The sequence below is a fragment of the Eucalyptus grandis genome, chromosome 8, assembly GCF_016545825.1.
Source record: "Eucalyptus grandis isolate ANBG69807.140 chromosome 8, ASM1654582v1, whole genome shotgun sequence".
NCBI lineage: Eukaryota > Viridiplantae > Streptophyta > Magnoliopsida > Myrtales > Myrtaceae > Eucalyptus > Eucalyptus grandis.
Window position 1 is genome coordinate 38,089,204 of NC_052619.1, and position 27,736 is coordinate 38,116,939.

General features: G+C 38.7%; 1 protein-coding gene and 2 long non-coding RNA genes across 6 annotated transcripts in view; 2 read left to right on the forward strand and 1 right to left on the reverse strand.

Annotated features, from left to right (window-relative positions):
- The window catches only part of LOC120287733, a 69,196-nt gene that overhangs the window by 29,679 nt on the left and 11,781 nt on the right, over positions 1 to 27,736 (forward strand). The window lies entirely within an intron of this gene.
- LOC120287734 lies at positions 13,735 to 17,680 on the forward strand. Its single transcript, XR_005545999.1, has 2 exons — positions 13,735 to 14,306; positions 17,358 to 17,680. It is a non-coding gene; the product is annotated as an uncharacterized LOC120287734 (long non-coding RNA).
- The window catches only part of LOC104417119 (UPF0481 protein At3g47200), a 47,758-nt gene continuing 37,938 nt past the window's right edge, over positions 17,917 to 27,736 (reverse strand). For 2 of the 4 annotated variants that reach the window (XM_039301056.1, XM_039301057.1), the window contains exon 2: positions 17,917 to 19,189. In XM_039301056.1, coding sequence (XP_039156990.1) covers positions 17,933 to 19,189 — 1,257 coding nt within the window. In that variant the 3' untranslated portion in view covers positions 17,917 to 17,932. Of the gene's footprint in view, positions 19,199 to 19,617; positions 19,765 to 27,736 lie in introns of those variants that run through there. The other 2 variants (XM_039301055.1, XM_039301054.1) reach the window with 2 other exon arrangements.

A 27,736-nucleotide genomic window follows, 5' to 3' on the forward strand; every position in this document is an offset into this window, starting at 1 on the left:
AAGAATATAAATTAATATTATTTGACAGATTACTAAACATGTCTTTTAAGGTTTTTCACTTTAATGGCTCTCTTTCTTTTCCTCCACGTTTTTTCCTGCTGAGGGGGTAAATAATGATAGACGGAGAAGAAATGGGGTTTGCTGATATTAAAAAGTGACCCCCCCTTCCATTTCACCTCTGTCAACCACTTTTGAGAGAGAGAAACGGTGGCAAAAGTGTGACTCGTGAACCGAGGATGTCGGAGTCAGTGGGGGATAGTTGTCTGCATCCGAGGATCGAGGCTAAGAAATGCTGAAAAAGAAATGAAGGAAGAGGAGGTGATTCCCCTTCGCCTCCGCCCCTCGGTCACGTCTGTCTGCCACATTGCAGGTGGTCCTTGGACTCTCAAGTAGATGTGAGAACGGAGGGTACAATAATAAATTGGATGAACAAGCCAAATACTGACTTAAGGAGAAAGACGGATGAACTCATCCACAAGTTGCATTGTACTACATGATGAAAACGGATCATTTCAGGAAACTTCATGGAACACATGGAAAGAGTCCTACATGAAAGAGCCCTAAATGAAAGAGCACTAGCTTGAAAGCACAATTGCCTTCACGGCAGAAATAACTTGTACAATTGTGATGGATGTGACAACTTGTAAAATTGCATCCACGAGTTGCATTGTACTACGTGAAAATAGATCATTTCAGGAATCTTCATGGAGCACATGGAAAGAGTCCTGCGTGAAACAGCCCACGTTCTACCGACCCGGCTTGAAAACATAATTGCCTTCAGGGCAGAGATAACATGTACGATTGTGATAGATGTGATAACTTGTATAATTGCATCCACAAGTTGCGTTGTACCGCGTAAAAACAGATCATTTCAGGAAACTTTATGGAACATGTGAAAAGAGTCCCACGTGAAGGAGCCCTACGTTCTACCTTACCCAACTGGAAACCATAATTGCCTTCACAGCAGAGATAACTTGTACAATTGTGATAGATGCAAATATGACGTTATTGGCACAATGCTCTAGATTAGTGCGATCAAACGAAGCGTTGAGAGATTATCAAGTTAGGAGTGGAAAGTTACATGTTAAGATTTCACCCATTGTGTGTAAAATGTTCTAGGTATCTCAAAAAACTCTGAGAAATATATGAACTAGCATTGATCACATTTACTTTTGCTTTCTATAAGAAAGAATGCTAAATAATGTTTGAACTGCGGCAAGAAGGAACAACATGATGGCTGCGAGAACGGACAAGAAAGCCCAAGGATTAAGAAAATATTCCCTCCTCAAATTTGCCATCCATATGTTCCACCTCTTGTTACAATACACATTCACAGTTTTGAAGATCTTGGAGTAATAGAAATCGGATAAAATGACATAGTCACCCATCTTGTTGACCATTTGCGCAACCACCTCATCATCGCTCAAGTAGTTTCTTAATAATCCCTCCACGGCGAAGCACCTTGATGTCCTTCGAGGAGTTTATGAGGCAATCCATGAAGGTCACATAATCCATAAAGTACTTGATGTCTCCACCTTAAAGATGCCGCTCATCCGCGATTAGGTTTTGAAATTGTGACTTGGTGTGGTCTTGTACACTCAAGACTGATATCTTGAGTTTCCCGTTCTTGAATATGATGTCTTTCACGTGTCACCCTCGCACTGCCTTTCATAAAATTTGTTGCATGTCTAATTCTATTTGTTATTCAACATGAGGATCATTCTCTTCTTTACTTTTGCAGCATCTCATATACAGCCAATTGCATTTGGTTCTGCAGGAGTTCCATTTCTTGAAGATTATTTTCATTACTTGTTTTCAATTTAACTGTACTACAAATCTTTCAAGTTTTGTAATCTCTACAATTGAAAGCTGACACTAACGGCATACACAGTGAATTCAATTTGTTCCTGGGTTTCTTGTGATAGGAAACTAGCGATCCTCTTCAAGGTGATCAAGGGTTGGAACCCACATCCCCATCATATACCGTGATTCTATCATCCAAACTGATGTGGCTGATGAGCTTGCTTGTTGCTTCGTTTGGCATTGTCGTGAGATGATCATCTCCAAAAGCGCATAATTTTTTTTAAAAAATTTTAAATATCCTTCTACAATTACCTTGAAAAATGGATGAAGAAAGTTCTTGTGCAAAAACTTCATATGGGAATACTGGAACGGAGTTATTTGCTTGAGAGTTCTGTTTATGGAAATGCTCAAGGTAATGTAAAACTTGTCCTTACGCATGCACACATATACTTGAATACAAATTCCTCTTGTTCTTCTGTTTTATTGACATTCATGCAGTCACGTAAATGTAAATCTGACATGAATGCTAAACAAACTGTCCATATTGCATTCAAAGGTCACTATGTATGGATTTTGCATGGTCCCACCGTGTGATACTTAAGAATTGATAACTATAAACAACAAGAAAGCTGGGTAAAATAAAACTTTGTGATTGGGCCATACCATCACATAATTCAATTCTTTTATCATTTCCCCTGCACATGTTACTTTATCGTTTACATTAATTAGATAAAAAGCTTAATTTTCCGTCATTGATGTTTTTGAAAAATTAAAAGGGATTCATGCAATATATAAAGAGGTTATTAGTAATTTTAATTATATATGTTTGGCAAACATGTAATTATTAATTATAAATGTGGACCGGTAAAAAGTGCAAATCAATCTAGAAAAGTGAATAATATCAAAACAGTGAAATTAAAAGGTTTTTAAGATAAAAAGAAGGAATAAGATCAAATAATGGAAAAGGTTTGTTTGATAGAAAGGTTTGTAAGGTAGAAAGGAATAAGATCACAGTTATTAGATAATAAATTTAATTTTTCCACTTACCTGACATTCATGTTCTTTAAAAAAGATAAAACGAATTTAACTATACGTGTATATATGTAGTAAGTTAATAACCCATTTTCCTATTTACTCCATAAATATTCGTTTTTTTTTTTACAAATAGAATTTTTGCGAATTAATCTTCAGGAACTAAGGGAATATTCACAAAACAGAGTCGATGATGTGTAATTAATCGACTGATTGAGTGATCAATCAAAATTAATTTGACCCACCAAATCAAATAGCTCTTCCGTTTTAACGATGGAGTTCTAGAATTCTTGATAAAATCTCCATTGGACGGTTTGACTTTGGCGCAAGAGCTCTGTTATCAATGTATTAATTATCTAGACCAAGCTTTCGATATTCACCATCACCAAGCTTTCTATATTTATATGTTGTAGGTAAAAGCTCTTTAATTTCGCCTTTGTCCACACAAGCCACTTTCCCCAATTGGTATGGTCATTAAGCTGGTGACATTTTCCATCTTTTGGAGCCTGGTTCTTCCCATTTGTCACGACATATCATGATTAAGAGCTAAACATACTTTGTCGTATATTTAGCATGTGAATCTTATTTTGTTCTGAATTGTTATTCAATTAGCATGAAATATTTCCATTTGCGCTCGGTGCTAGAATAAAACATGGCGCATTGAGTTGGATATTGAACTTCCTTTTTGACATTTTTTTATAGGATTGAAATGATTTATCAACTTCAATATCTATAACAATTAAATATAGTGATAAATGCACTAAAAATTTTAAAACTTGCCGTGAAAGTGTAATCGGATCCTAAAAACTTTTAAAATGTGTAATGAAAATTTAAAACTTGTTAAATCGATGCAACCAAATCTTTATGTTTATTTCATCCATTTTAGTTAATGGAAAAAGCTAATCTTTTATTAATTTTCGAAGAGAGAGGCAATGATGTGATTGCCATGTCAACCATTTTAGGAAAAAATATTAAAGTAAATTAAAAGGATAAAATTGATCTCAAGATTTTAGAAAAATAAAAATCTGAAAAAAATAGAAAAAGAGGAAGTATCAAATAGAGGAAAAGCCGAAGTCGAGAAGGACAGTAGCGGCTCCAGTTGAGGCGGTGGCGTTGGGGCTAGGGGTGAGCAGTTCCAGGGTTCCGGTTCGGTTCCGTCTGGAACTCCGGAACCTACTCAGCACAGGTTCTCAAAATGAGGAACCCTGGAATCTATCCGTCGGGCAAGAACACCGGGAACCTACCCTGTCGCAGGTTCCAGGGTGGCTTCCAGGTTCCAACAGGTTCTTTCAGATTTGAACTATAACATATGCGCACGTTACCAAAAAAAAATATAACGTACGCGCACGTTACAAAAAAAAAACTATAACGTACGCGCACGTTACCAAAAAAAAAAACTATAACGTACGCGCACGTTACAAAAAAAAATATAACGTATGCGCACGTTACCAAAAAACTACTACAAGGATAATTAGAAGAAAATTGAAAAAGACACCAAAATAGTCGTAAATTTACAACATAATTCAATCAAGCTTTGTCAATATTCCCATGTAAGAGTCGCAATGGCCAAGATAATCAACATCGTGTCTCAAAAAGTGCAAAATTTCTCACACTGTAGATGAAAGTCCCAAAGTTTCCAGCTATCATCAAACATATAGCCTCCACCTCCGGCGAACAACGGTGAAACAGAGAAACACAAAAACTAACCTAGCATCATTCTCAAAGCATTCACTATTCACATGAAAGAAACTCACCGTGCCACTAATAGACTAAAAATAATAAAGAAAGAGAAATCATAACTGTCGCAGCCATAGAAGCCTAAACCAGAACCCAAACAAAATCACATAAATTTCCAATCGGCGAGGTTAGCGCCCACAATCCCGACAAAGGACACAATCCTAAACCATCGCCATCGTCGTGTTGGAGTCGCGACGACCAAAGAAATCACGATCACGTCCCGAAGGGCCACATACTTCTCACACTCCACATCTCTTAAACAAGAGATGCAAATTCCTCGGACTATCATAAAACACACAGCCTACTCCCAACAAGCTAGAAATAGAGAGAAACACCAATCCACGATCGAAAACCACGATTCCCCTAACCAAATTAGAATAACAAACGCCGCCGAATTAAGAAGCCTTATCCAGAACCGGCTCCGTGGAATTCATCCTCAGCCCCTCGCCACGTTCGACCAATCGCAGAACCGAAAAAGAACATGAAAAAAAGAAACAACCCATCAAAGCAAAGTCCGGTCCGGTGAGAAACACGCGAAGAACCCCCCGCAAATAATCAGACCCCGCCGCCACCAGCAGCCGCCGAGAGCCACGCGACGAAGAACCCCAAAAAAAAGAAGGAAGAAACATTCGAAACCTAGAGCACGAAATCCGCAGAAATTCAAAGACTTGACGAATACCCACCTCAGGAAACGCGAAATCAGAAGAAGGGCCCAGCCACCGAATCGAAGTCGCGAGGAAAAAGACCGAGGCGCACGCGATCAGCTCGAGAGACGCGGAATCGGGGAATCCTTATCTACCCAGGGAGAGGGGAGGGAGAGGGAGCGAGAGCGGGAGGAGCGCAGAGATTTGCCTCTTCTTCGCCGTCTTGACCTTCAAATTTCCCTTGCGATTTTCGGAGGGTGGAGAAGGCGATGATTGGTGACGATGGGGAAGCAAGGGAAGGGACAAGGAAAGGGGGGGGGACCGGTTCTTTTCTTCTAGGGTTCGAAACCGGTTCCGGTTCTAAAAGGAACCGGGAACCGGAACCGGAACCAGTCCCTGGAACCGGGAACCGAACCGGACCTCCTCCGGTTCGGTTCCGGTTCCCGGGTAACCTGGGAACCGCGCTCACCCCTAGTTGTGGCGACCACCCTTACATCGGTGAGGGGCCGGCATCCCCTCTTCGGACTCAGCCAAAGCCAACGTGGCCCTTGCCACCACCTTCACGTGCTGGAAAAAGAAAACAACACGCGCGCGCGGGTGTGGCGAGTGAGCCAGGCGAGCTTGCCCGCAAGGTCATCTGCGACCTTGGCACTAGCGACCCTCGCCCCTTCAGTAACGATGGCAGCGATCCCAGCCCAGACCTACAGCGTCTACAGCAAGAAGACAATCCTCACTCGGACACGAGGCAAGGGCAACAACCCATGTCGTCAAAGAAGATTGAAGAGGGAGAGAGGGAGGGGGGTTGGCGCTCAACCAATTGAGAAAAACAGTTGGTTCCCAAACAATTTCTGAGATCGATGTGGGGATTGAAATTAGGTATGATTACGGTGTATTCTATGCCTCGAAGATGTTCTTGTGAAATTTTTTGGGGTTGCTATCAATTATCGCTATTAACTATTTTAAAAGTAACTTTTAGAACAATTAACAGTGATTTTACATAATTTCATAGTTCTAAGACTATAACAAGAGGAGGTGGATCATGTTCAAATCTATACAATGTTTTCACTTGCATTTTTTAATGTGCTTTGAATTTGTTATTGTCATGGTTTAGTGAGCTCAAATCCTAGAAAAAAATCGAGAGTTATGAACTCCATTCATACTTTCCAAGGACTGTCGTGTTCGATTTGAAGACCGGAAGCAATCTACTTCAGTGGCCGGTGGAATAAGGAGAGAGCTTGAGATTCAGGAGCAAACAATTCCACAAAAATCTTGAAATGAAGTTTTTCCTTCTAACTTTTTTATTTGTTTTTTATAATACCTAAAGTTACAACCACATTATTGTCATTCTTTAAAAAGAAAACAGGCAAACATCTTTTTCTAATTACCAATTTGGATAAAGCTAACAGATGACCTAGATTGTATTAATTTAATAAGTTTTAGGATTTAATTATATTTTTAAAAAAATTAAGGACTCGATTGCACTTATACAATAAGTAGGTGGACTTATCCAGTATAAAGGAGAGTTTTTATTTGTCACTTGCCATTAATTGTGAGTTCAATTACTCCTATTAAGCCTATACCCAATATGCAAATAAAACTCATGCATAAGAATTTTTTTTCTGCATTAATGATGTCTACTAGATGGGAATTATTGGGGTATTGCCAGAGAATACTACATTTCGATAGAATATATTATACCGTATTTTTCCTATATCTAATCCAATAGGACAAACATAGAGTGATCATTTTAAAAATTTATATATATATATATATATATATATATATATATATATATATATTCTTGATATATAAGCATTCTATGCTTTGTTTGTTTTACTTGAAATCTGAGCAAGAAGAAGTTCGCTCATCATGTTCATTACGAAGTCACTTTACGTAGACTTGGGAAAATTCTTGCACATTTCTCATTAGTGGAACCAAAGATCATGTCATTTACATAAGTTCGCACTAACAAAATATATTCATCTTTCTTCTTTATTAACAAAGTTTTGTCTATTTTACTTGTTTCAAAATTGTTGTCAATTACAAAACTACATAATCTCTCATACCAAGCATGGAGCTTGCTTGAGACCATGTAAAGCTTTTCAAAGCTTGTAAGTACAATTTTCTCATTTAAGATCTTCAAAGTCTGGTGATTGCTCTACATAGAACTTTATCTTAAATAAAAAAATCTAGACATATACTATCACATTCATTTGATATAAGTCGGAATCTAGCAAATAATAGATGTAAATCACCCAATGAGTGCACATGTCTCATCATAATTTATCACTTCTTCTTGAGAATATCCTTGTAGAACAAGTTAGCTTTATTTTGTACAACTTTACCTTTCTTGAGGTTAGTTTGATGTATACAAAACATGTCAAATTTTTTTTTTAAGGTGAACTGAAAACTATGTGAATGTAAAAAATATATTCCTTTCTTCTCTCCTTAGTGAATTGGCACGACTAATTACACCGATTTGCATCGGTGGATAGGTATGGATTCATGGCATGAGGAATCCGCACCCCATGTTGCCTTACCATCGATATTTCAAGCTTATCATTGACTTTACATGTTTACTAACACAAAATGAAATTCCCTTTTAGCCATATTAAGTTGAGAATCTGGATTACTCAACATGTTACAAAAAAATGTTATATAGTTAATCATCACCTCAAGTTAAAGATTCGGGTCAAATGGTTCCGATCGGCTTTCGCGCACCAGGACTGCTGCACATCCCTTGACGAGTTTAAGGTCACCCTCCCTCTCATCTATCTGTGCATAAGATTTTCTTCCAGGAATGCTCCTCACAAGGCCCAAATCTAACATCACAAGAAGACCAAACTTTTCACCATCTGACCCAACATCTTATTGGTTCATGCCTATTCTATTAACTTACAAAGTCTTTGGCATTTCACTCAAGAAAAGATAATTAACTAGGGTGTGTCAATCATCCATGTTCTATTTCCACTATATGTATGGTCTATTGATTCCAAGTGAATTGCTTGGTAATCATCTAAAACGAGTTTTACTTTTTATTTAATCTAAATCTAGCAATTCACAAAATTCGTCCTATTTTTCTTTTAATTCGGAACTATGAAACTTTTAGAATAGTTAAATGTTGACATGTTACTTCAAATGCAAATTTTTCATAACATTTAGAATATAATAAATTTTAGCAAAAAAATAAAAAAGAAAGTACTCTTTACTTTTATCTAAGAGTGAACAATTTATGTATATTGATCCTATGAAGCAAAAGACGCATTGGCAATATACAGGTGGTTTATTCCTTTGCATGATGCACTGATTGAAGTCCTATGTATTATTATGATTAGCTGAAAATGTTGATATTGTGGAAGACTAACGAGGATACATACACCTACGAGTTTGATGAAATTATCGCCAAGTCCACATCACAAAAACAAGCGTACGAGCAAAGCCTGTTGTGGAGGTGCGTACATGTAAAAGATTTTGATTGTTGTCTTAAATTTCACCGTCATACGAGCTTGCTTTTGGTAAATATAAGTGAGTGGAGAAATGTCGCGACCTCTTTTTTCGGGGCGCACAATCGTGTACGAGCGCCTAAGGAGGCTAATGGCTCATTTGAATTTATTAAGGGACTCTCCCAAGTTCACCAATTCACGACTTAATAGTCCAAGTTTTTAACCTATAAGTCAATTTTAAACGAGTCGCCACTAATCGGTTTGGGGGTGGGTTGATTAAACCCAAGCGAAATATCGAGAGAAATACTCGGCTCGCGTAATCCAGAGAAATTAGGATCGGGGACTTGATTACACTAGTTAATCACTAATGCTCTTTCGGTACCTAATCTTGTTTAAACCCTAAAGCTTTTTGGATTTTGAGGATTTTCCATGCATTTTTTGAAGGAAAAACATTTTTTAGTCTTTTTTTCTAATTTTTTTGACATAAAAAAGTATTTTTGGATTTTGGATCTTTTTCTGAAAATATAAATCATTTTTGGCTTTTTCTGACTTTTTGGCTTTTTGAGAAAATATGGACATTTTTATTTTTTTGATTTTTGGAAAATAAATTATTATTTTTATTTTTAAAAATATTATTTTATATTATAATAATATTTTAAAAAAAACGAACCGGGTCGGATCCGCGGGTTGGGTCCGACCCGGGTCGACGACCAAAAACGCGCACGGGCCCGCAACGCGGGCCCGACTCGGATGTTTTGCTTTTTTTCTTAAAAAACTCAGCCCACACACACGCGGAATTGGGCCTATTAAAAAAGGATGCCCGGCCCGAGTTCAGAAACCGGCCCGACGAGTGCAGGTCCGACCCGGGGAAACCCTACCCGGAAACGGAGGAACCGGGTCGAAAGGACCCGCGAACTGACCCGGTTCCCGGCCTCCTCTCTCCTTCGTTTGCTCGCGGCGCTGGTGGGAGGGACCGAGGCGTCACCGGGCAGACGGCAACGACGGCGGCGACGACGGAATAGACGGCGATGAGGGCGGCGACGGCGACGACGGTGGAGACGACGGTCCGCTCAGCGAGGACGACCGACAATGGGTCTGTGATGGGGGTTTCAGTGGCGGCACGGTTCGAAAAAGGGGGGAGACGCGGCGGTGACGACGCGACCGGAGGCGGCGGATACCTGGTGGTGGCGAACGGTGATGGTGACGCCGACAGGGCAGCGACGGCAGTCCCTCAGCTCTCAGATCCGGTGTGGCGTTGGCGGGTCAGTCACGGCACGGCATCGGGGCGGGGAACAGCAGCAACAGAGCAGCGGTCGCAGGTGGCCGAGAGCTTCCGGCTTCCCAGATCTGGCGCTCCCTCCTCCGGCTGACCTCTTTCAACCCCCTCACGCTCAGATCTGCCCCCTTTACTCCGGTTTCCCTCTCGCTAAGCCTCCACCCACTCAGATCTCTCCCCCCTCGGGCTCGCTTGCTGCCGGCCTCCCCCGAAGTCTCTCGGAGGGAGGTCGTTCAAGCTTCGCGACCCGATCTCTCGCGTGCTCGCTCTTTAATCCTCCCCTGAAGTCTCTCAAGGGAAGATCTCCGAGTTCGCCGTGCCCTTCGACGGAGGTGGTGCCCCGCTATTTATAGGCGAGGGGGTGGCCGGTCGACGAGGATTCGACCGCCGGTCTTCGCACGCCGAACGGACACCCGAGGCCGAACCGGCGTCCCATCCTCGCTCCTCCGACAAAGCGTGCTCGGCATTGAAGGCGGCCATTAATGGCGCCTGAGATCTGTCATCTCCGGCCGACGTCGGCCTACCTTCCTCGGTCGTAGGTTGCCTTCGAGCGCGTGAGTTGCAGAGGCGTAGGAAGAAGAAGGGAGAAGAAGGAAGAAGAAGAGGAGAAGGGGGCCGGGCTTGGAGGAGAAGGAGGCTGGGCTTGGGCCCGCGAAAGGGAGAGAAAAAGGAGGGGCTGGGCCTAGCTGCCATTTTTTGTTTTCTTTTTGTTTTTATTGATTTTTTGTTGTTTTTGTTATTTATTATTTATTATTTAGAAAAAGGAAAAATAAAAGAAATTAAGGCCTAATTAATAACATAATCAAAATTTTAGGTGTCAACAAGAAATTCTTGACATTTTACGCACTTAATATGCTTCCTTTTCTGATATTTTTAGCATTATTATTGGTAGAGATCCTGGTTAAACTGCCCTTTAAGAGTAGCATTCATGTTTACTACTTCATCATTTAAGGACTAGGTCTTGTGAACCGTCCTAGTTGACATGATTTTGCTTTCGGTACATTAATTTGGATACATTTTAATTTAGGATACTACGAAATCCCAAATTAATATAATTATAAATTTATTTCAAATTAATATTTTGACTACATAAAACTTCAAACTAATATACTTGTGACAAATTTTTCCTTTATTTTAGTTTTAGTTAAATTTTACCGTCAAATTTTTAAGTCGGATGATATGTGATAGTTAATAAGTATAACGGTTTGAGGTTTTATGTTTAGTTTCTAGTTTTGTAGTTTTTCATAACATTAATCAAATTTAACGGAAACTAATGGATGGCATATTTGACACAAATATACTAGTTTGAAGTTCTTTGTGATCAAAAAATTAATTTGAGGTAAATTTGTTATGGGTATATTAATTTAGGGCTTTTTGTGGAAAAAAATTAATTTGAGATAAATTTATCGTAAGAGTACTAAATTGGGGGTTTTCATGGTATTTAGCCCTTAATTTTTTGGCACTTTAGAAATTTTTAATCATTTTATAATGTTTTTACAGTGTTTTAGAAAATGGACATCACGCGGCTAAACATGAAAGCTTGATAAAGAGACATGTATGAATCAGGAACAGCTCGGTTGCTGAAAACTTGAATAAGTGGATATTGGTCTGGCATTTTTATATTAGGTGTGGAATTACCTATTAATTTTTTTTGTCATAAATAAAGCCCGAAGTCAGACTCCAGACTTCTCTCTCTCTCTTCTCTAACTCATGATCCCTCTCACTCTCAACTCGCTCAACTCGCTCGACCTCAACTCGCTCAACTCGCTCGACCTCGAGGCTCGTCGCCGAGTTACGCTCACTCTCGGCCTCGACGGTTTTACAGGTACGAATTTGCCTCTCGCCTCTTGCCGCCCATTTGCCCTAAATTTTCCATTTGTTTTGTCTGGTTTGGTTTTGACATGGCGCGTCTCGATGTGTTTTACATGGTTGCTATCTGTTTATGGTTTTCTTGTCTTCATTTTTTTGAGTCGTGGATTCGCGAGGAAGGAGGGATGGTCGATGGGTCATTGGCTTTTGAGTCTTGGATTCGCAGTCCACCTGAGCTCAGGAGTTGAAGTGATTTTTACACAATTTTACCTGTGGACATGTTGTGCTCAGCTGGAGAATGAACAGCTGGTGTTTTTCTGCCTTTTATGTTCTAATGTCGTTTGGTCAAGGGAGGATAAGTGAAAATTCCTTTTATCAAAAGTGGCGAAAGTCATTTTGGTGAAGTGCTCTTTTTCAGGGTACTGGTAGTTGTGATCTTTTATGAAGCTTTCTTTGGATTGTTGCTGCAAGTGTGTGTGTCTGTTTGATGATCAGGGAAGTTATGTGTCCATGGATTCTGAATTGTTGTAGGACAGGCAGGTTACTAACTTCGTGGGATTGAAATGGTTTGCTGCATATTCTAGCATAACCAAGCTGCAATGTAACAAAAAAAGAACTAAACTGAAAAAGAAAAGAAGAAGTGGCTGGTTGCCAGTGGAACCTGAAACTGGCAGGTTCGGTTTTGGAGTCGGTTCTAGAGTCCACAGGGTCGGTTCCCGGTTTCAAAAATTGGGTATGGGTCCCGACAGGGTAGGTCCTAGGTTCCTGACTTGGAACTGATCATCCTAGCCATTTGTTGTTAAAATTGAGAATGAACCTGAGTTTGATCAGGAGGCGAACTCGGTGAGTGGAAGCTAGGTTTATATTTTGAGCGTTATTTCTTGCTCTGGAATGTAATACAAGTAAAATGCGTGTGCAACTTGTTCTGCCAGCAGTGTTTATTACATGAGTTCAGCTTTGCTTTCTCAACTTGTTCCATTAACACAGTTCAGCATATCATTTTGGGCCATTGATTTTAACTTTATGATTTGATCTTTCTAATTCACAGGATGCTGCAGCAAAAGAGAAAGAAAAGAGAAACGGAGAAGAAAATGAGGAAGAGGAGGAAGGAAAAAGAGGCGGAACTAAGTAAAATGTCAAGCAAAATCCCAAATAATGTTTCATAAGTGGCTGAATTACACGGAAATATTCTGAAGGATTTTTTCGGTGTTGATATAGATATCCAATTTAACCAACAACTCTGACAAAGGATTTACATCATTGAATGCCTATTTACTTTGACACCATTTCTGTTTGAGTGCTCATAACACATTCTTCTCAATGTCACTTTGCTTAACACAGGTTGAGGAAAATTACTCTATAATATTTTCATCCAATTTGGCCATGTGAAACATTTTGGGATTTTGTTGAGCATGTCGCTCTTCCTACAGACATTTTCTCAGCTTTAGCCTCTTTTTTTTTCTTACTCCTCCTCCTTTTCTTCTCCTTTGCCTTTCTCTACATGGTCAAGTAATTTGTTTGCCCAGCTTTTGCATGGTGCCTATGCAAATTCCAGATATATCGTCAAAGAGGGCTAGTGTTGAACCTTCCCGAAAGAAGCTTCTTATAATGGTGCCTATGATCTGAACAGATTCTTTGCAGAGATAATTCCATATAATGGCGAGCCATGTAAAGCGGATTTAATTGTGTCAAGGAAAGCAGGTAAAGAATTGAGAATTGGTGAAAGGTAGTTGATGTTTCTTATATAATCTAAGATTATAATTCTAACTTGTTATCCACTTTTCTTACAGTATTCAAAAGACTCTGTTGATGATTTTTACTGTTTTGCTTTGAGAAATTAGCTTTTGGGGTTGGGACCAAGTATGTTGTTCAATCTGACGTGCGGTCTCCTTCTTTGTTGTACTTTCTTTCGCACCATCACAAGACTCTTCTCTGTGCGTGCGTGCGTGGTTGTTAGGATCACAATCATACAATCCTACAACTCAAATTTTGAACAATCTGGATTCTAAGAATGTTAGTCTGCAGTGGTATAATCTGTATCTTAGGATCGTGATCCCAACTATGATGCCAGTGCTCAAGCTTTAGAAGGCAATTCTACCTTTTCAGCTGGAGCAAATATGAAATTGGGCCTCCGTCACCTAGCACATGTGCTATTTTCTTTTTAATCATGTTCAGGCTCCATTTGGAAAATATGAGGCTTGGAGAATTAAGAAAAAGGGACGAAGATGAATGAACAGTAGAAAGCAAAGAAGTGCAGAGATGCCATCTCTTCTTCAGTCTTGAATAAATGATGAGATGTGCCTCGACCACCGTTGGCTCTCTGAACTGTGCCTTCCTTTGGAGATGAGAGACACAAACCTTATGTCCTTCTGCAACCAGATGAGAGAGACCTCTAACATCCTCCTTGAGAAGTTGGTGCACAATTTGACTTGGCCTAGTGGCATAATTTCTTTGGATGTGTACTAATTAGAACTGTCTCTAAGCTTTAAACAGATGAAAACCTAGAATTGCCAGTGACAGTGAGGTTTGCTATGGAGGATGCGGGGAGAGTCCTAGATTGAGGTAATTAATATTTTATCCTTTGAAATAAAGAACGAGATGATATGTATCACAAAAGAGAGAATATGTATCACAAGAGAGAGATTTGAAATTCGGAAAAAGGCGGGAAAGTAATATCTTGGCAGCCTTCTTCTTTAATATTATGGCGATTGTTGTGATCGTATTCAATCCGCCTAAAAAACTAGCCAAAGCAGATTTTATGCTTTTACATTTTCTTAATTTCTTTGATGTGGTACTTTAATTGTTAGTGGAAAAACTGGTGACCAAGAATTTAAACCTGAGTACTCTCTCACACGAGAATGCTACCTTTTAGCTTCACCATCCCTCTTTCGAAGGTTAATATGCGTTTAATTACACTGATTTAAGCAAGAATTTAATACTTGTAGGATCCTACGATCTTGATGTGATCTCAAAGACTTTCGAAGGATCCTACTGAGGATCCCAATCCTGACAACCTTTGTGTGTGTGTGCGCACATGCACACATCTGTGTGTGGTTGGGTGTGCGCGTGCGCGCACTTGTGCATGTGTTCGACAAAGGTTGCCCAGCTTTAATATTTATTGTGCATTGTATGGTCTTAGTTATTTATTTGACAAGAAAAATTTGGATCCACTTGTAAAATCTCTAATGGGTGACTCCAGAGTGAAACTGCTTTTCTGTCGGGTAAGCAGCTTTCACACGGAGCTTTTCTTCTCTATGTTGGTGTCCGTCTTGTTCCTGTGCTCATATTGCATGGATGGAGACTGAATGCAGAACATTAAGAGTGTAAGGGCAATTTTACAGTTTCTTCATTAGTTTGGTGTAAGATTGATCTCCGAATCATAATGGGCCAAAGAGCCTTGAGTGTAGGAGCAGCCTCTCTAATTTCAGCCAAAAAGTGTGGAAAGTTTGTCTTTGTTTGCTTCTATTCCAAAATCCTGCGGCCGCCTTTTCTTCAGATGGAATGTATATCTAGTATTTGGGCTCATCTTGCATGGATGGAGACTAACTGCAGAACATTAAGAAAGAGTAAGGGCAAATTTACAGTTCCTCATCAGTTTGGTGTAAGATTGATCTCTGGAGCATAATGGGCCTAAGAGCCTTAAGTGTAGGATCAACCTCTTAAATTTCAGCCAAAGAGTGTGGAAAGTTTCTTTGGTGCTTGTATTACAGAATCCTGTGGGCTCCTTTTCTTCAGATGGAATGAATATCTATTATTTGTGCTCATCTTGCATGGATGGAGACTGACTGCAGAACATTAGGAAAGAGTAAGGGCAATTTTATAGTTCCTCATCAGTTTGGTGTAAGATTGATCTATGAAACATGATGGACCTAAGAGCCTTAATCGTAGGATCAGCCACTTTAATATCAGCAAAAGAGTGTGGAAAATCTGTCTTTGTTTGCTTCTATTAAGGAATCATGCGGCCTCCTTTTCTTCAGATGGAATGAATAACTGGTATTTGTTCTCCAACAGATTATATTCTCTTGAGACTTCAAGTTTTCCATTCTATCCAGTGAGGGTACTTGACTAATTAATATACTATGTCGAGTAGTATAATATATGGATAACTTTTCCCTTTCAACTTTGTGTTTGCATTGCTTCTTCCTGAATATATATATATATATATATATATATATATATCCTTGGAAGCGAGCCGTATTTTACCCTGCTTGTTTAAACTTCATGATACTTGAAGTTTTTCACATTAGCAAGAATCCTTAACATCCTTGATTAAGTTGAAAATTAGCTTTAACATCCTTGATTAAGTTGAAAATTAGCTTTGTACCCACGATGTGCCCCACTTTCCATTTTTGTAGTTTTCCTTAGATCCTTGGTTTAATTACACTAATATTTTGCCTACAATGCCCAATTGGTAAAAGCATGTACTTAAACTGCTGTGAGTAACCGTTTATTTTGTAGCTATTCATTTTGATAGCTTAGCTGGACCACAGTGATATTGTTTTGGGCTTTCTCTTGGTTGCTTAAGTCGAATTGGACAAAATTTTGGGATTCTTTGTTCGTGTTTTTATCTCTCTCGGTTCCTTGCCAAATCTGCAATTGTGGACCAAGATTGATTAAAATGGAGCTTTGCTTCAACTTGGGCGAGTGATTACGAGTTCTGATTGTTCCAAATCCATTGTTGTTTATGTTGTCTGTTGTTTTTTCTGATTCTGTTCCCCCCCCCTTTCTGTTGTTTTTTTCTTGCTCTTTTGTTATGCCCTTACAAGAGTGAGTGCCTTTTTGCTTCTTCAAGATTCCTGTGAAGAGTTTTTGGTCTGTGATTAGTATTTTATTACCCTTCAATATTGCGTTTCTTACCTTTGCAAGTTGTGGTTCTTCTTCTTACATGCTCATCGGAAGAGATGGATTATATTTTGCATTGACAACCAAAACAAATGATCAAACACCAAATAAAAAAAACAAACGCCAATAGTGGTAAAGGAGGAAGTGTCTTCTTGGTCGGAGATGAATGAAGATTCAACTAACTCCTATGAGCATACCAACCACATGAGAGGTGCCACATGGGGTTATTATACATATTTCATGTACATGTTTGCTTTTAAGACTTATTGGACCAGCTAACCTGTGGCTTCTAACCTGTGATGGATGTACTATCTGCTGATCATGTGATGTTGTTGTGTCATTGGGTGCATTGTGCTTGGTTTGGTAGGAAGGAGACATGTGCTTTGCAATTTGGAAATTGTTGTTACAAGGATGAATGCTTGGTAAATGTACTATTTATTGAGTCTGTCTTTAGAGACTTTAAGCTAATTCTTGTTTTGTTATTAAATGCATGAAATCAAATGTGCAGAGAAAGGAGGTGAATAAATTTACCTCCTTGCTAATTGCATATTTTGTTGGCTGACATGAATGAATGTGCTTTAGATAATCCTAATAGGAATTATACCTGCGTTTCTGTTATAAATGTTGGTTGATTTCTATGAGAATTTAATGTTGTTCCGATAAGGCTTCCCATGGAAAAATTGTTTCCCTCACTTGGGCTGTTTCTAGACAAAGTTATCAGCAAATTAAGGCTGACGTTATGAAGCTCACTGGTTTGCTGTTTTCTTGCAGAGTAGCGTGCCCTTTATATTAACGCAAGTATAGCTGATCAGGACGCAGTCCAACGGCTGATTTTGCTTTTGGGAGTATCCTTCCTGATTCAGAGGTTGCTGATAATATTATTTGAAGAACTTCTCCTACTATTGATGTGGATTCCATCAAATCGTTCAGCGATATGAAGCTGCTGCGTGTTCTTTTTAGTTGTAGTCCAAGTTGAATTGTAACTCTGTTTTTAGGTCAAGCATGATCGGAGAACCAGCTGGATATTTTTGTGAGAAGAGACTTCGTAGGGTGATCCTACCCTATCTATTGTAATAATCTAAGTTGGTTGTACATCTTTTTTCTTTTCTTTTTAAACCATGTACCAACTTGGTTGCTAGTGTCCTGTTGCTTTTCTGTTGTAATCATCTAGTTCCAAATGAAGAGATATTTGTGGACCTCATTTAAAGCATAAATACTTTTTCACTGTCTTTCTTTAAGCACATGTGGTTCGTCCTCATTGGAAAACCAAGATAATACTATTGGCTATAGAGCACAAGTATATGGTCCAGGGGAACTATATGAGCCAGCATTGATCACATTTAACTTTACTTTGTGTAAGAAAGAATAGTAAATATGGTTTGTGCTGCTGTGAGAAGGAGCAACACGATGGCTGCGAGAACGGACAAGGAAGCCCAAGGACTATGGAAATATTTCCTCCTCAGTTTCGCCATCCAGACATTCATCCTCTTGTTGCAATGTGCATTCACATTTTGGAAGATCTCGGAGTAATATGAATCGGATATAGCGACATGGTCACCAATCTTGTTGAACATTTGCGCAACAACCTCGTCATTGCCCAAGTAATTCTTAAAAATCCCTGCGCGGCGAAGCACCTCGACGTCCTTTGAAGAGTTTATGAGGCAATCCATGAAGGTCGCATAATCTGTGAAGCAGTTGATGTCACTGCTTTGACGATGCTGCTCGTATGCGATCAGGTTTCGAAACTTTGATTCGGTGTTGTCCTCTACATACAAGACCGGTAGCTCAAGTGTCTCGTTCTTGAATTTGATATCGCTCAGTTGGCCCCCTTGCACGGCCTTAAACCTAACTCCTGACTCCCTTAGCTCAATTGCCGAGGGCATGACTGGTATGCAGTTTAGCTCGGGCGTTTCAGGCAAGCCAGAAGTGCACCATCCGTGATATAGATGCAGGAGATGTTCCCTCTTGCCAATCGTCCAATTTTGGCCGGGTCCTCCTAGCTCAAAATTGAAGTACATGGCGGCGACTTCGCTGAACTCATGATGCTCGTCCGGACCTTTAGTCAGGTCATATAGCTTGCTTAAGACGAAAAGTGGGAGTTGGTTCTCCAGCAGCAGTAAATCACGCCTAATGCTGTTTGGAATCCCACATATATGAAGAACCGGGTCGTCTTTGTCTGTCGGTATCTTCATATTGTACTTACGGAACAACTCAACGATGAAACAGCCATCAATGAGCATCATCGCAAGAAACTTTTCTTGGGAGAGGTCGATGGTTTCCGCATAGCAATTACGCGCCTGCCGTTCCAGTTCCCTAAGAGTTGGCATATACCCGTCGACGCTTTCCTCCTTTCTCCTCTTAAGCAATTGCTGCAGGTATCGCAGTTTTTGCACCTCCATGAATTTGAACTTGTCATTTCCATAGTGATAAGGGCCGATGGCTAGAATCTCTGGGTCATAGGCTTTCTCGTTGACTTCACGTAATTGATGACGAACCCTAAATATACTATGCTCTGGTGAGGTGGGAGGCATGCTGCAAAGCATACTCTCAATGTGGATTGAGACATGATCTTGCACCATGGAACGGTCATAGATCCCAGCATGCTGTATCGGCTACAACATGATTAATGTGATAATAAGCATGAAGTAAAGCAAGATGATGGTTTTTCATGTTCTTAAAATGATTCTTTGTATGCTTCCCTTTCATTAAGGGCTACTTACGAAAAATGTCCTTGTCTATACTCTACCCTTAAACTAATCTCCAAACATCTCCTCCCCCCCAACCAAAAACCACTCCGCCACAGCGAGGCGCCGACCTCAAAAAAAAAAAAAAAAAAAAAAAAAAATTCCAAATAAATTTTCAGGATAAATTCTGCATTTCAGTGTGATTATTAATGGAAAATGCTAACTAAGCACCGGAATAAAACATTTGGAGCTGGCATCGAATTTAAACAAATCAATATATTAAAAATTACAAAAATGATCGAACAGTGGAGGATCAGAAAAGGGAAGGGAAATTCATGATGACTTACTTGATTGAATTGGTGATTCCTCATCCTTCTCGCCAAGCTAGACCAATTCTTCTCCATCCGTGGGATTGTGTTTTCAGTGATATGGGTATAGATAAAATGAGACTCCGCCAAACATCAACCTTTAAAAACCAAATACAAACGTATTTTACTAGAGACCGAGCCCCCGGGCGAAAGAAAACACGCTTTCATTCATGGAAGTTACTGTAATAAACGGAATGTTCCTGGAAGTTTACGAAGAGGCAAAAGAAAGGCTAAAAAAGTCATGAGGAAACATTAAAAAATGACTATGAGAACGACATATGAAGTCTTCCACAAGTTGCATTTTATTATCCAAAAATTGACCATTTTAAAATTCTTCATGGATTTTTTTTTTTTTAAACAATTGTAAAGGATCCTATGGTGTAGCTAATGCTTAGATATTATAATTGCCTTCAAGATGCGGACAACTTGTTATATTTGTAGTATATGGAAATATAATTATGCCAGCCCAATTCTCTGCATGAGCACAGTTAGTTGGAGCGTCGGGAAATTTTCAAGTTGAGAACTGGAAGTCACAACCATTCAGATTCTACCAAATGCATGGAAAATGCTTTGGGTTAGGCTACCAGCATATAACCAATTCAAAGGCTCATGGAATGTTTCGATGGGCCTTCTGTCAGTTGGCCTATCATTTGCGTTCATCCCTGTAGATTATCAGAAAAAGGAAGGGGTTATCCATGGAAAAAACATATGTAGTCCATATTTGCAAAGTTTCTTTATTTTCTAGTTCCCACAAGTCCAGGAATTAGAGGGACGGTTTATACGTAGGATAATTACCCATCAATCCTACCCCTTTTGTATGAATGAACATTCTATCTAAATTTTTCAATTTAGTCATCAATATTTACGTGAAATTCCAATATAGTCCTTCTGGTCAATTGTTGTTGAAAATTGCCAATATGGCGTTCAGTCATCGCTAGTCGTCTTACATTGCATATTGATGTGTGTACAACTTATACATCGACACGTCTACAATTTCTAGTGGCAATTGATCGGAAGGATTACATTAAAATTTTGTGTGGGGGTTTATGACTATATTGGTAATGTTTGAAAGTTTAGAACTAAATCGGTATCCCTACAAAAGAAAACATACTCTCATTCATCTTTTCCGACCTTGCTGGCCAATAAGCCGTTGATTGGTATTCGCATGGTACAATGTAACTTGTGGAAGACTTCATAAGTCGCTCTCATAAAGTCAACTTGTGATGTCTCCTTTTAAGTCTTTCTTAACCTTTTTTTTTTTAATTTTTAATTCGAACACTTTTAAAGATCTCGATCTTAAGATACCAAATTGACCTAGTTTGGACTTGAGCTCTTCTAGGAAGACGTAAGGCACGCTTAAAAGTTTCTAATGCCACTGATTTCATGCCAATCGCTCATCGTTTGGACCAATTTTCCATTTTTTCAAAGTCAGACTACAATCTGGATAAAAGGGTCAAATTCGGACCCTGTTCTAACCCCTGTTTAAACAGACCTTTGATATTTTTGTTCCATTTTTTCTATTTGAAATCTGAACTAGGCCTTTGAATGAAAATTTCTTTTCATCATGTTGGTCATGTTGTGTGTAAATTTGATGATTTTTAGACATGTTTTGATATGACAAATCCTCGTGACATTAGCTGAATGTCCTGTTGTCTTGACAGATTTTTGATGTGCTGTTGTTTGTTGTTTGATTTTTGTAAATTCACGTGTAGCTCGTTCAAGAAAACTTTCTTCATGAAAGTTGTTCATTATCATGTTGTACATATTAGGAAATTTTTCCATAGTTAGATTGTCAATGGGTATTACTCAAATTTTCTGTCCTTATATGCTTGTTCTGAAATTTCCTGATATAAACATGATTGTGATTATTTAGTTATACCTTTTAGATTAGTTTGTGTATGAAATTAGGCTATGCCATCTCCATGAAAACTGTTCTAAATGTTTTGATCTTTGTTGTTAAACAATTGCCTTATTCAAATTGCATCCGTCATTGATGTTTTTTGAAAAATTAAAATGGATTCATGTAATGTATAAAGAGGTTATTAGTAATTTTAATTATATATCTTTGGCAAACGTGTAACTATTAATTATAAATGTAAACTGATAGAAAGCACAAATTGATCGAGAAAAGGGAATACTATCAAAACAGTGTAGTTAAAAAGGTTTTTAAGATAAAAAAAGGGAATAACATCAAAATAATGAAAAAGTTAAAGGTTTGTAAGATAGAAAGCACGAACTTGTACAGTTAGTTAAATAAGAAGCTTAATTTTTCCACTTATCTAACATTCATGTTCTTTAAAAAAGATAAAATGAATTCAACTATATGTGTAGATATGTAGTAAGTTAATAACCCATTTTCCTATTTACTCCATAAATATTCGATTTTTATCTTTTTTTTCAATCAAATTTTTGTGAATTAATCTTCGGGAACTAAAGGAATATTCACAAAACAGAGTCGATGATGTGTAATTAATCGACCATTGGGTGGTCAATTATAACTATTTTGACTTACCAAATCAGACAACTGTTCCATTTTAACGATGGAGTTCTAGAATCCTTGATAAAATCTCCATTGGACGGTTTGACTTTGGTGCAAGAGCTTTGCTATCGATGTATTAATTATCTAGACCAAGCTTTCTATATTCACTATCACCCAGCTTTCTATATTTATATGTTGTAGGTGAAAGCTCTTTAATTTCGCCTTTGTCCATACAAACCACTTTCCCCAATTAGTATGATCATTAGCTGGTGACCTTCTCCATCTTTTGGAGCCTGGTTCTTCCCATTGGCCATGACATATCATGATTAGGAGCTAAACATACTTTGTCGTATATTTAGTATATAAATCTTATTTTGTTCTGAATTGTTATTCAATTAGCATGAAATATTTCCATTTGCGCCTGGTGCTAGAATAAAACATGGCGCATTGAGTTCAACGTTGAACTTCCTTTTAGACTTTTTTAGGGATATGTTCGGTAGAAGTCCTAAAACTTATCCAGAAAGTGCAATTGAGTTCTAAAACTTACAAAAAGTTCAATCGAGTCCTAAAACTCAAGTTGGTTCAATTAAGTCCTAAAATTAACACCGTCAAGAAAGTTAACGGAAATTGCTGACGTGGCGCTGACGTCATATTTTAAATGGCTTTTTAAAATTATTTTATTCCAAATCTTTAAAAATTAGATTAAAAACTAAAAAGGAAAATCTAAATTTATTTAAAAAAGGAAAATCTAAATTTATTATAAAAAAAAACAAAACTATTCAAAAAAAAAAAAAAAAAAGGGCAGGTGGACTTCCATTGCCGCCTATCGCTGCAGGGGGGCGAAGGTCGCCGGCCTTGGGGTGGCCGGCGACCGTCGCCCGCCCAGGCGAGGCCTCGTCGGCCCTCGCTCGGGCCGGCGAGGCTCGCCGGATCTCGGCGAGGCTCGCCTGGGCATTTGGCCCCGAGCGAGGGCTGGCGAGGCCTCGCCCGGGGCGGGCGACGGTTGCCTTCCCTCGCCAGGGCTGAGCAACCATCGCCGCCCGGGCGAGGCCTCGTCGGCCCTCGTTCGGGGCCGGCGGGCTCGCAGATCCGGGGCGAGCCTTGCCTAGGGCGGGCGACGGTTGCCGGCCCTCGCCCGGGGGTCGGCGAGGGCGGCCACCCCGCCAGGGCCGACGACCAGTCGCTCGGCCCCTCCGGCGATGGGCGGCGGCGGTTGGGGAGAAGAGCCTGATTTTTTTAAAACAATTTTAAAAATAAAATTTATAACTTTTCTTTTTAATTTTTGGTGAAAATAAGATAAAATGAATAAATCTAATTTTTTAGTTTTTAAATATTAAAAAAAATGAATAAAAAATCATTAAAAAAATCCACGTGGAAAATAAAAAATAATTTAAAATGACACGTCGGCATTTTTAACGGAAAAAGCTAACGGTGTTAACTTTAGGACTCAATTGAACTAACTTGAGAAGTTTTAGGACTTGATTGAACTTTTTGTAAGTTTTAGAACTCAATTGCACTTTTTGGACAAGTTTTAGGATTTCTACCGAACATATCCCATTTTTTTTTTTTAAGGATTAAAATGTTCCGTCAACTTCAATATCTATAACAATTAAATATAGCGATAAGTGCACTAAATTTTTAAAACTTGTCATGAAAGTGCAATCGGATTCTAAAAAATTTTAAAATGTGCAATGAAAATTTAAAACTCGTTAAATTGGTGTAACCAAATCTTTTCGTTTACTCCGTCCATTACTCCATCCAATTTAGTTAATGAAAAAAACTAATCTTTTATTGTTTTTCAAGGAGAGAGGCAATGATGTGGTTGCCATGTCAACCATTTTAGGAAAAAATATTAAAGTAAATTAAATGATAAAATTCATCTCAAGATTTTAGAAAAATAAAAATCTGAAAAAGAAAATGGAAAAAGAGGAAGAATCAAATAGAGGAAAAGCCGAAGTCCAAAAAAACAGTGGTGGCTCCAGTTGAGGCGGTGGCGTTGTGGCGGCCACCTTTACACCGGCGAGGGGCCGGCATCCCCTCTTCGGACTTAGCCAAAGCCAACGTGGCCCTTGCCACCACCTTCGCGTGCTGGAAAAAGAAAATAGCACGTGTGCGCGCGCATGTGGTGAGTGAGCTAGGCGAAGTGGCAGCCCCTACCACTTGCCCATAAGGTCGTCTGCGACCCCGGCACTCGCGACCCTCGCCCGTCCAATAACGATGGCAACAATCCTAGCCCAGACCTACAGCGTCTGCAGCAATAAGACAATCCTCACCCAGATTTGAGGCAAAGGCCACAACCCATGTCGTCATAGAAGATTGAAGAGGGGGTGGCGCTCAACCAATTGAGAAAAATGGTTGGTTCCTGAACAATTCTGAGATCGATGTGGGGATCGAAATTAGATATGACTATGGTGTATTCTATGCCTCAAAGATGTTCTTGTGAAATTTTATGAAACCACTATCAATTGTCGCTATCAACTATTTTAAAAGCAGCTTTTAAAACAATTGATATTGGCCCTACAAAATCTCACAGCTCTAAAACTAGAATAGGAGGTGGCGGATCATGTGTATAAAAAAAGGGCTTCACTTTAGATCTATACAATATTTTCACTTGCATTTTTAATGTACTTTGAATTTGTTATTGTCCTGTGATGGTTTAGAAAACTGTTGTCAATTAGGAAATTGCATCATATCTAATACCAAGTATGAAGCTTGCTTGAGACCATGTAAAGCTTTTTAGAGCTTGTAAGCACAATTTTATCATCTAGGATCTTCAAAGCCTGGTGATTGCTTTACATAGAACTTTATATTTAATAAAGTAATCTAGACATATACTATCACATTCATTTGAAATAAGATGGAATCATAATAACATGTCTAGCAAATAATAGATGCGAATCACCCATTGAGCGCACCTCTCATCATAATTTCACTTCTTCTTAAGAATATCCTTGTAGAACAAGTTTAGCTTTATTTTGTACAACTTTACTTTTCTTGAGGTTAGTTTGACGTATATGAAACATGTCAAAAAAGGTTTCTAAGGTGAAATGAAAAATTATGCGAATGTAAAAAAAAATATTCCTTTCTTCTCTCCTTAGTAAATTGGCACGACAAATTACACCGATTTGCACTGTTGGATAGGGCATGGATTCATGGCATGAGGAATCCGCGCCCCATGTGTGGTCTATTTATTGCAAGTGACTAGTATGGTAATTATCTGAATTGATCTTCACTTTTTAATTAATCTAAATCTAGCAATTTACAAATGTTGACCTTTTTTTTTTTTTTTTTTAAATTCAAAACTTTTAGAATAGTTTAATTTTGACCCGTAAATTCACGTGCAAATTTTTAAAACATTTATAATATAATAAATTTTAGCAAAGAAAGTAGAGAAGAAGTACTCTTTACTTTTATCTAAGGGTGACCAATCCAATCTTAGGGTGCCCCATTCATAACATCTTTATTGTGACTAATTTGAAGTTTGCATTTTATTTTTTAGTATTGGGTGAGCCAAAGTTTAGTATGCTAAACATGAATAGATCGACCACCGTTGGCTCTCTGAACCGTCCTCTCCTTTGGAGACGAGAGACACAAACCTTATGTCCTTCTGCAACCAGATGAGAGAGACCCCTAACATCCTCGAGAAGTTGGCGCACGATTTGACTTGACCTAGGAGCATAATTTCTTTGGATATGTACTGATTAGAATTGTCTCTAAACTTTAAAGAGTTAAAAAACCTAGAATTGCCAGTGAAAGTGAGGTTTGCTATGAAGGATAGGGAGAAGAGTCCCAAATTGAGGTAAATAATATTTTATCCTTTGAAATAAAGAATGAGATGATATGTATCACAAGAGAGAGAATATGTGTTACAAAAGAGAGATTAGAAATTCGGGAAAAGGCAGGAAAGTAATTTCTTGGGAGCCTTCTTCTTTATTATTATGGCGATTGTTGTAATCTTATTCAATCTACCTAAGGAACTAGGGCAAGGAGATTTTATGCTTTTACATAATCTTAATTTCTTTGATGTGGTATTTTAATTGTTAGTTGAAAATTGGTGACCAAGAATTTAAACTGAGTACTCTTTCACATGAGAACGCTACCTTTTAGCTTCACTATCCCTCTTTTGTTGGTTTATATGCATCTAATTACACTGATTTAAGCAATAATTTAGTACTTAAACTTTGTAGGATCTTACGATCTTGCTCCGATCTTGTAGACTTTGAAAGGATCCTACTTAGGATCCCAATCCTGACAACCTTTGTGTGTGTGTGACAAAGGTGGCCCAGCTTTAATATTTATTGTGCATTGTATGGTCTTAGTTATTTATTTGACATGAAAAATTTGGATCCAGTTGTAAAATTTCTAAAGGGTGACTCCAGAGTTAAACTGTTTTTCTGTTGGTTAGGCAGCTTTCACATGTAGCTTTTCTTCTCTATGTTGGTGTCCGTCTTGTTCATGTGCTCATATTGCATGGATGGAGACTGACTGCAGAAGTGTAAGGGCAATTTTAAAGTTTCCTCATTAGTTTGGTGTAAGATTGATCTCTGAAGCATAATGGGCCTAAGAGCCTTGAGTGTAGGATCAGCCTCTCTAATTTCAGCCAAAGAGTGAAAAGTTTGTCTTTGTTTGCTTCTATTACAGAATCCTGGGGCCTCCTTTTCTTCAGATGGAATGTGTATTTAGTATTTGTGCTCATCTTGCATGGACGGAGACTAACTGCAAAACATTAAGAAAGAGTAAGGGCAAATTCACAGTTCCAAATCCATTGTTGTTTATGCTGTCTGTTATTTTTTCTGATTCTGTTCACCCCCCTTTCTGGTGTTTTTCTTGCTCTTTGGTTATGCCTTTACAAGAGTGAGTGCCTTTTTGCCTCGTCAAGATTCCTGAGAAGAGTTTTTGGCTTGTGATTAGTATTTTATTACCCTTTAGTATTGCGTTTCTTACCTTTACAAGTTGTGGCTCTTCTTCTTACATGCTCATTGGAAGAGAAGGATTATATTTTGCATTGACAACCAAAAGAAATGGTCAAACACCAAATAAAAATGCCAAAAGTGGCAAGGGAGGAAGTGTCTTCTTGGTTGGATATGAATGAAGATTCAACTAACTCCTATGAGCATAATGATCACATGAGAAGTGCCATGTGGAATTATTATACATATTTAACGTATGTGTTTGCTTTTAACCCTGATTGGACTACTAACCTGTGGCTTCTAACCTGTGATTGATGTATTGTTTGCTGATCATGTGATGTTGTTGTGTCATTGGGTGCATTGTGCTTGGTTTGGTAGGAAGGAGAGATGTGTTGTGCAATTTGGAATGTATTGTTACAAGGATGAATGCTAGGTGGATTTACTATTTAGTCTGTGTTTAGAGAGTTCGAGCTAATTCTAGTTTTGTTATTAAATGCATGAAATCAAATGTGCAGAGAAAGGACGTGAATAAACTTACCTCCTTGCTAATTGCACATTTTGTTGGCTAACATGAATGAATGTGCTTTGACCATCCTAATAGGAATTATACCTGTGTTTCTGTTATTAAATATTGGTTGATTTCTATGAGAATTTAATGTTGTTCCGATAAGGCTTCCCATGGAACAATTGCTTCCCTCACTTGGGCTGT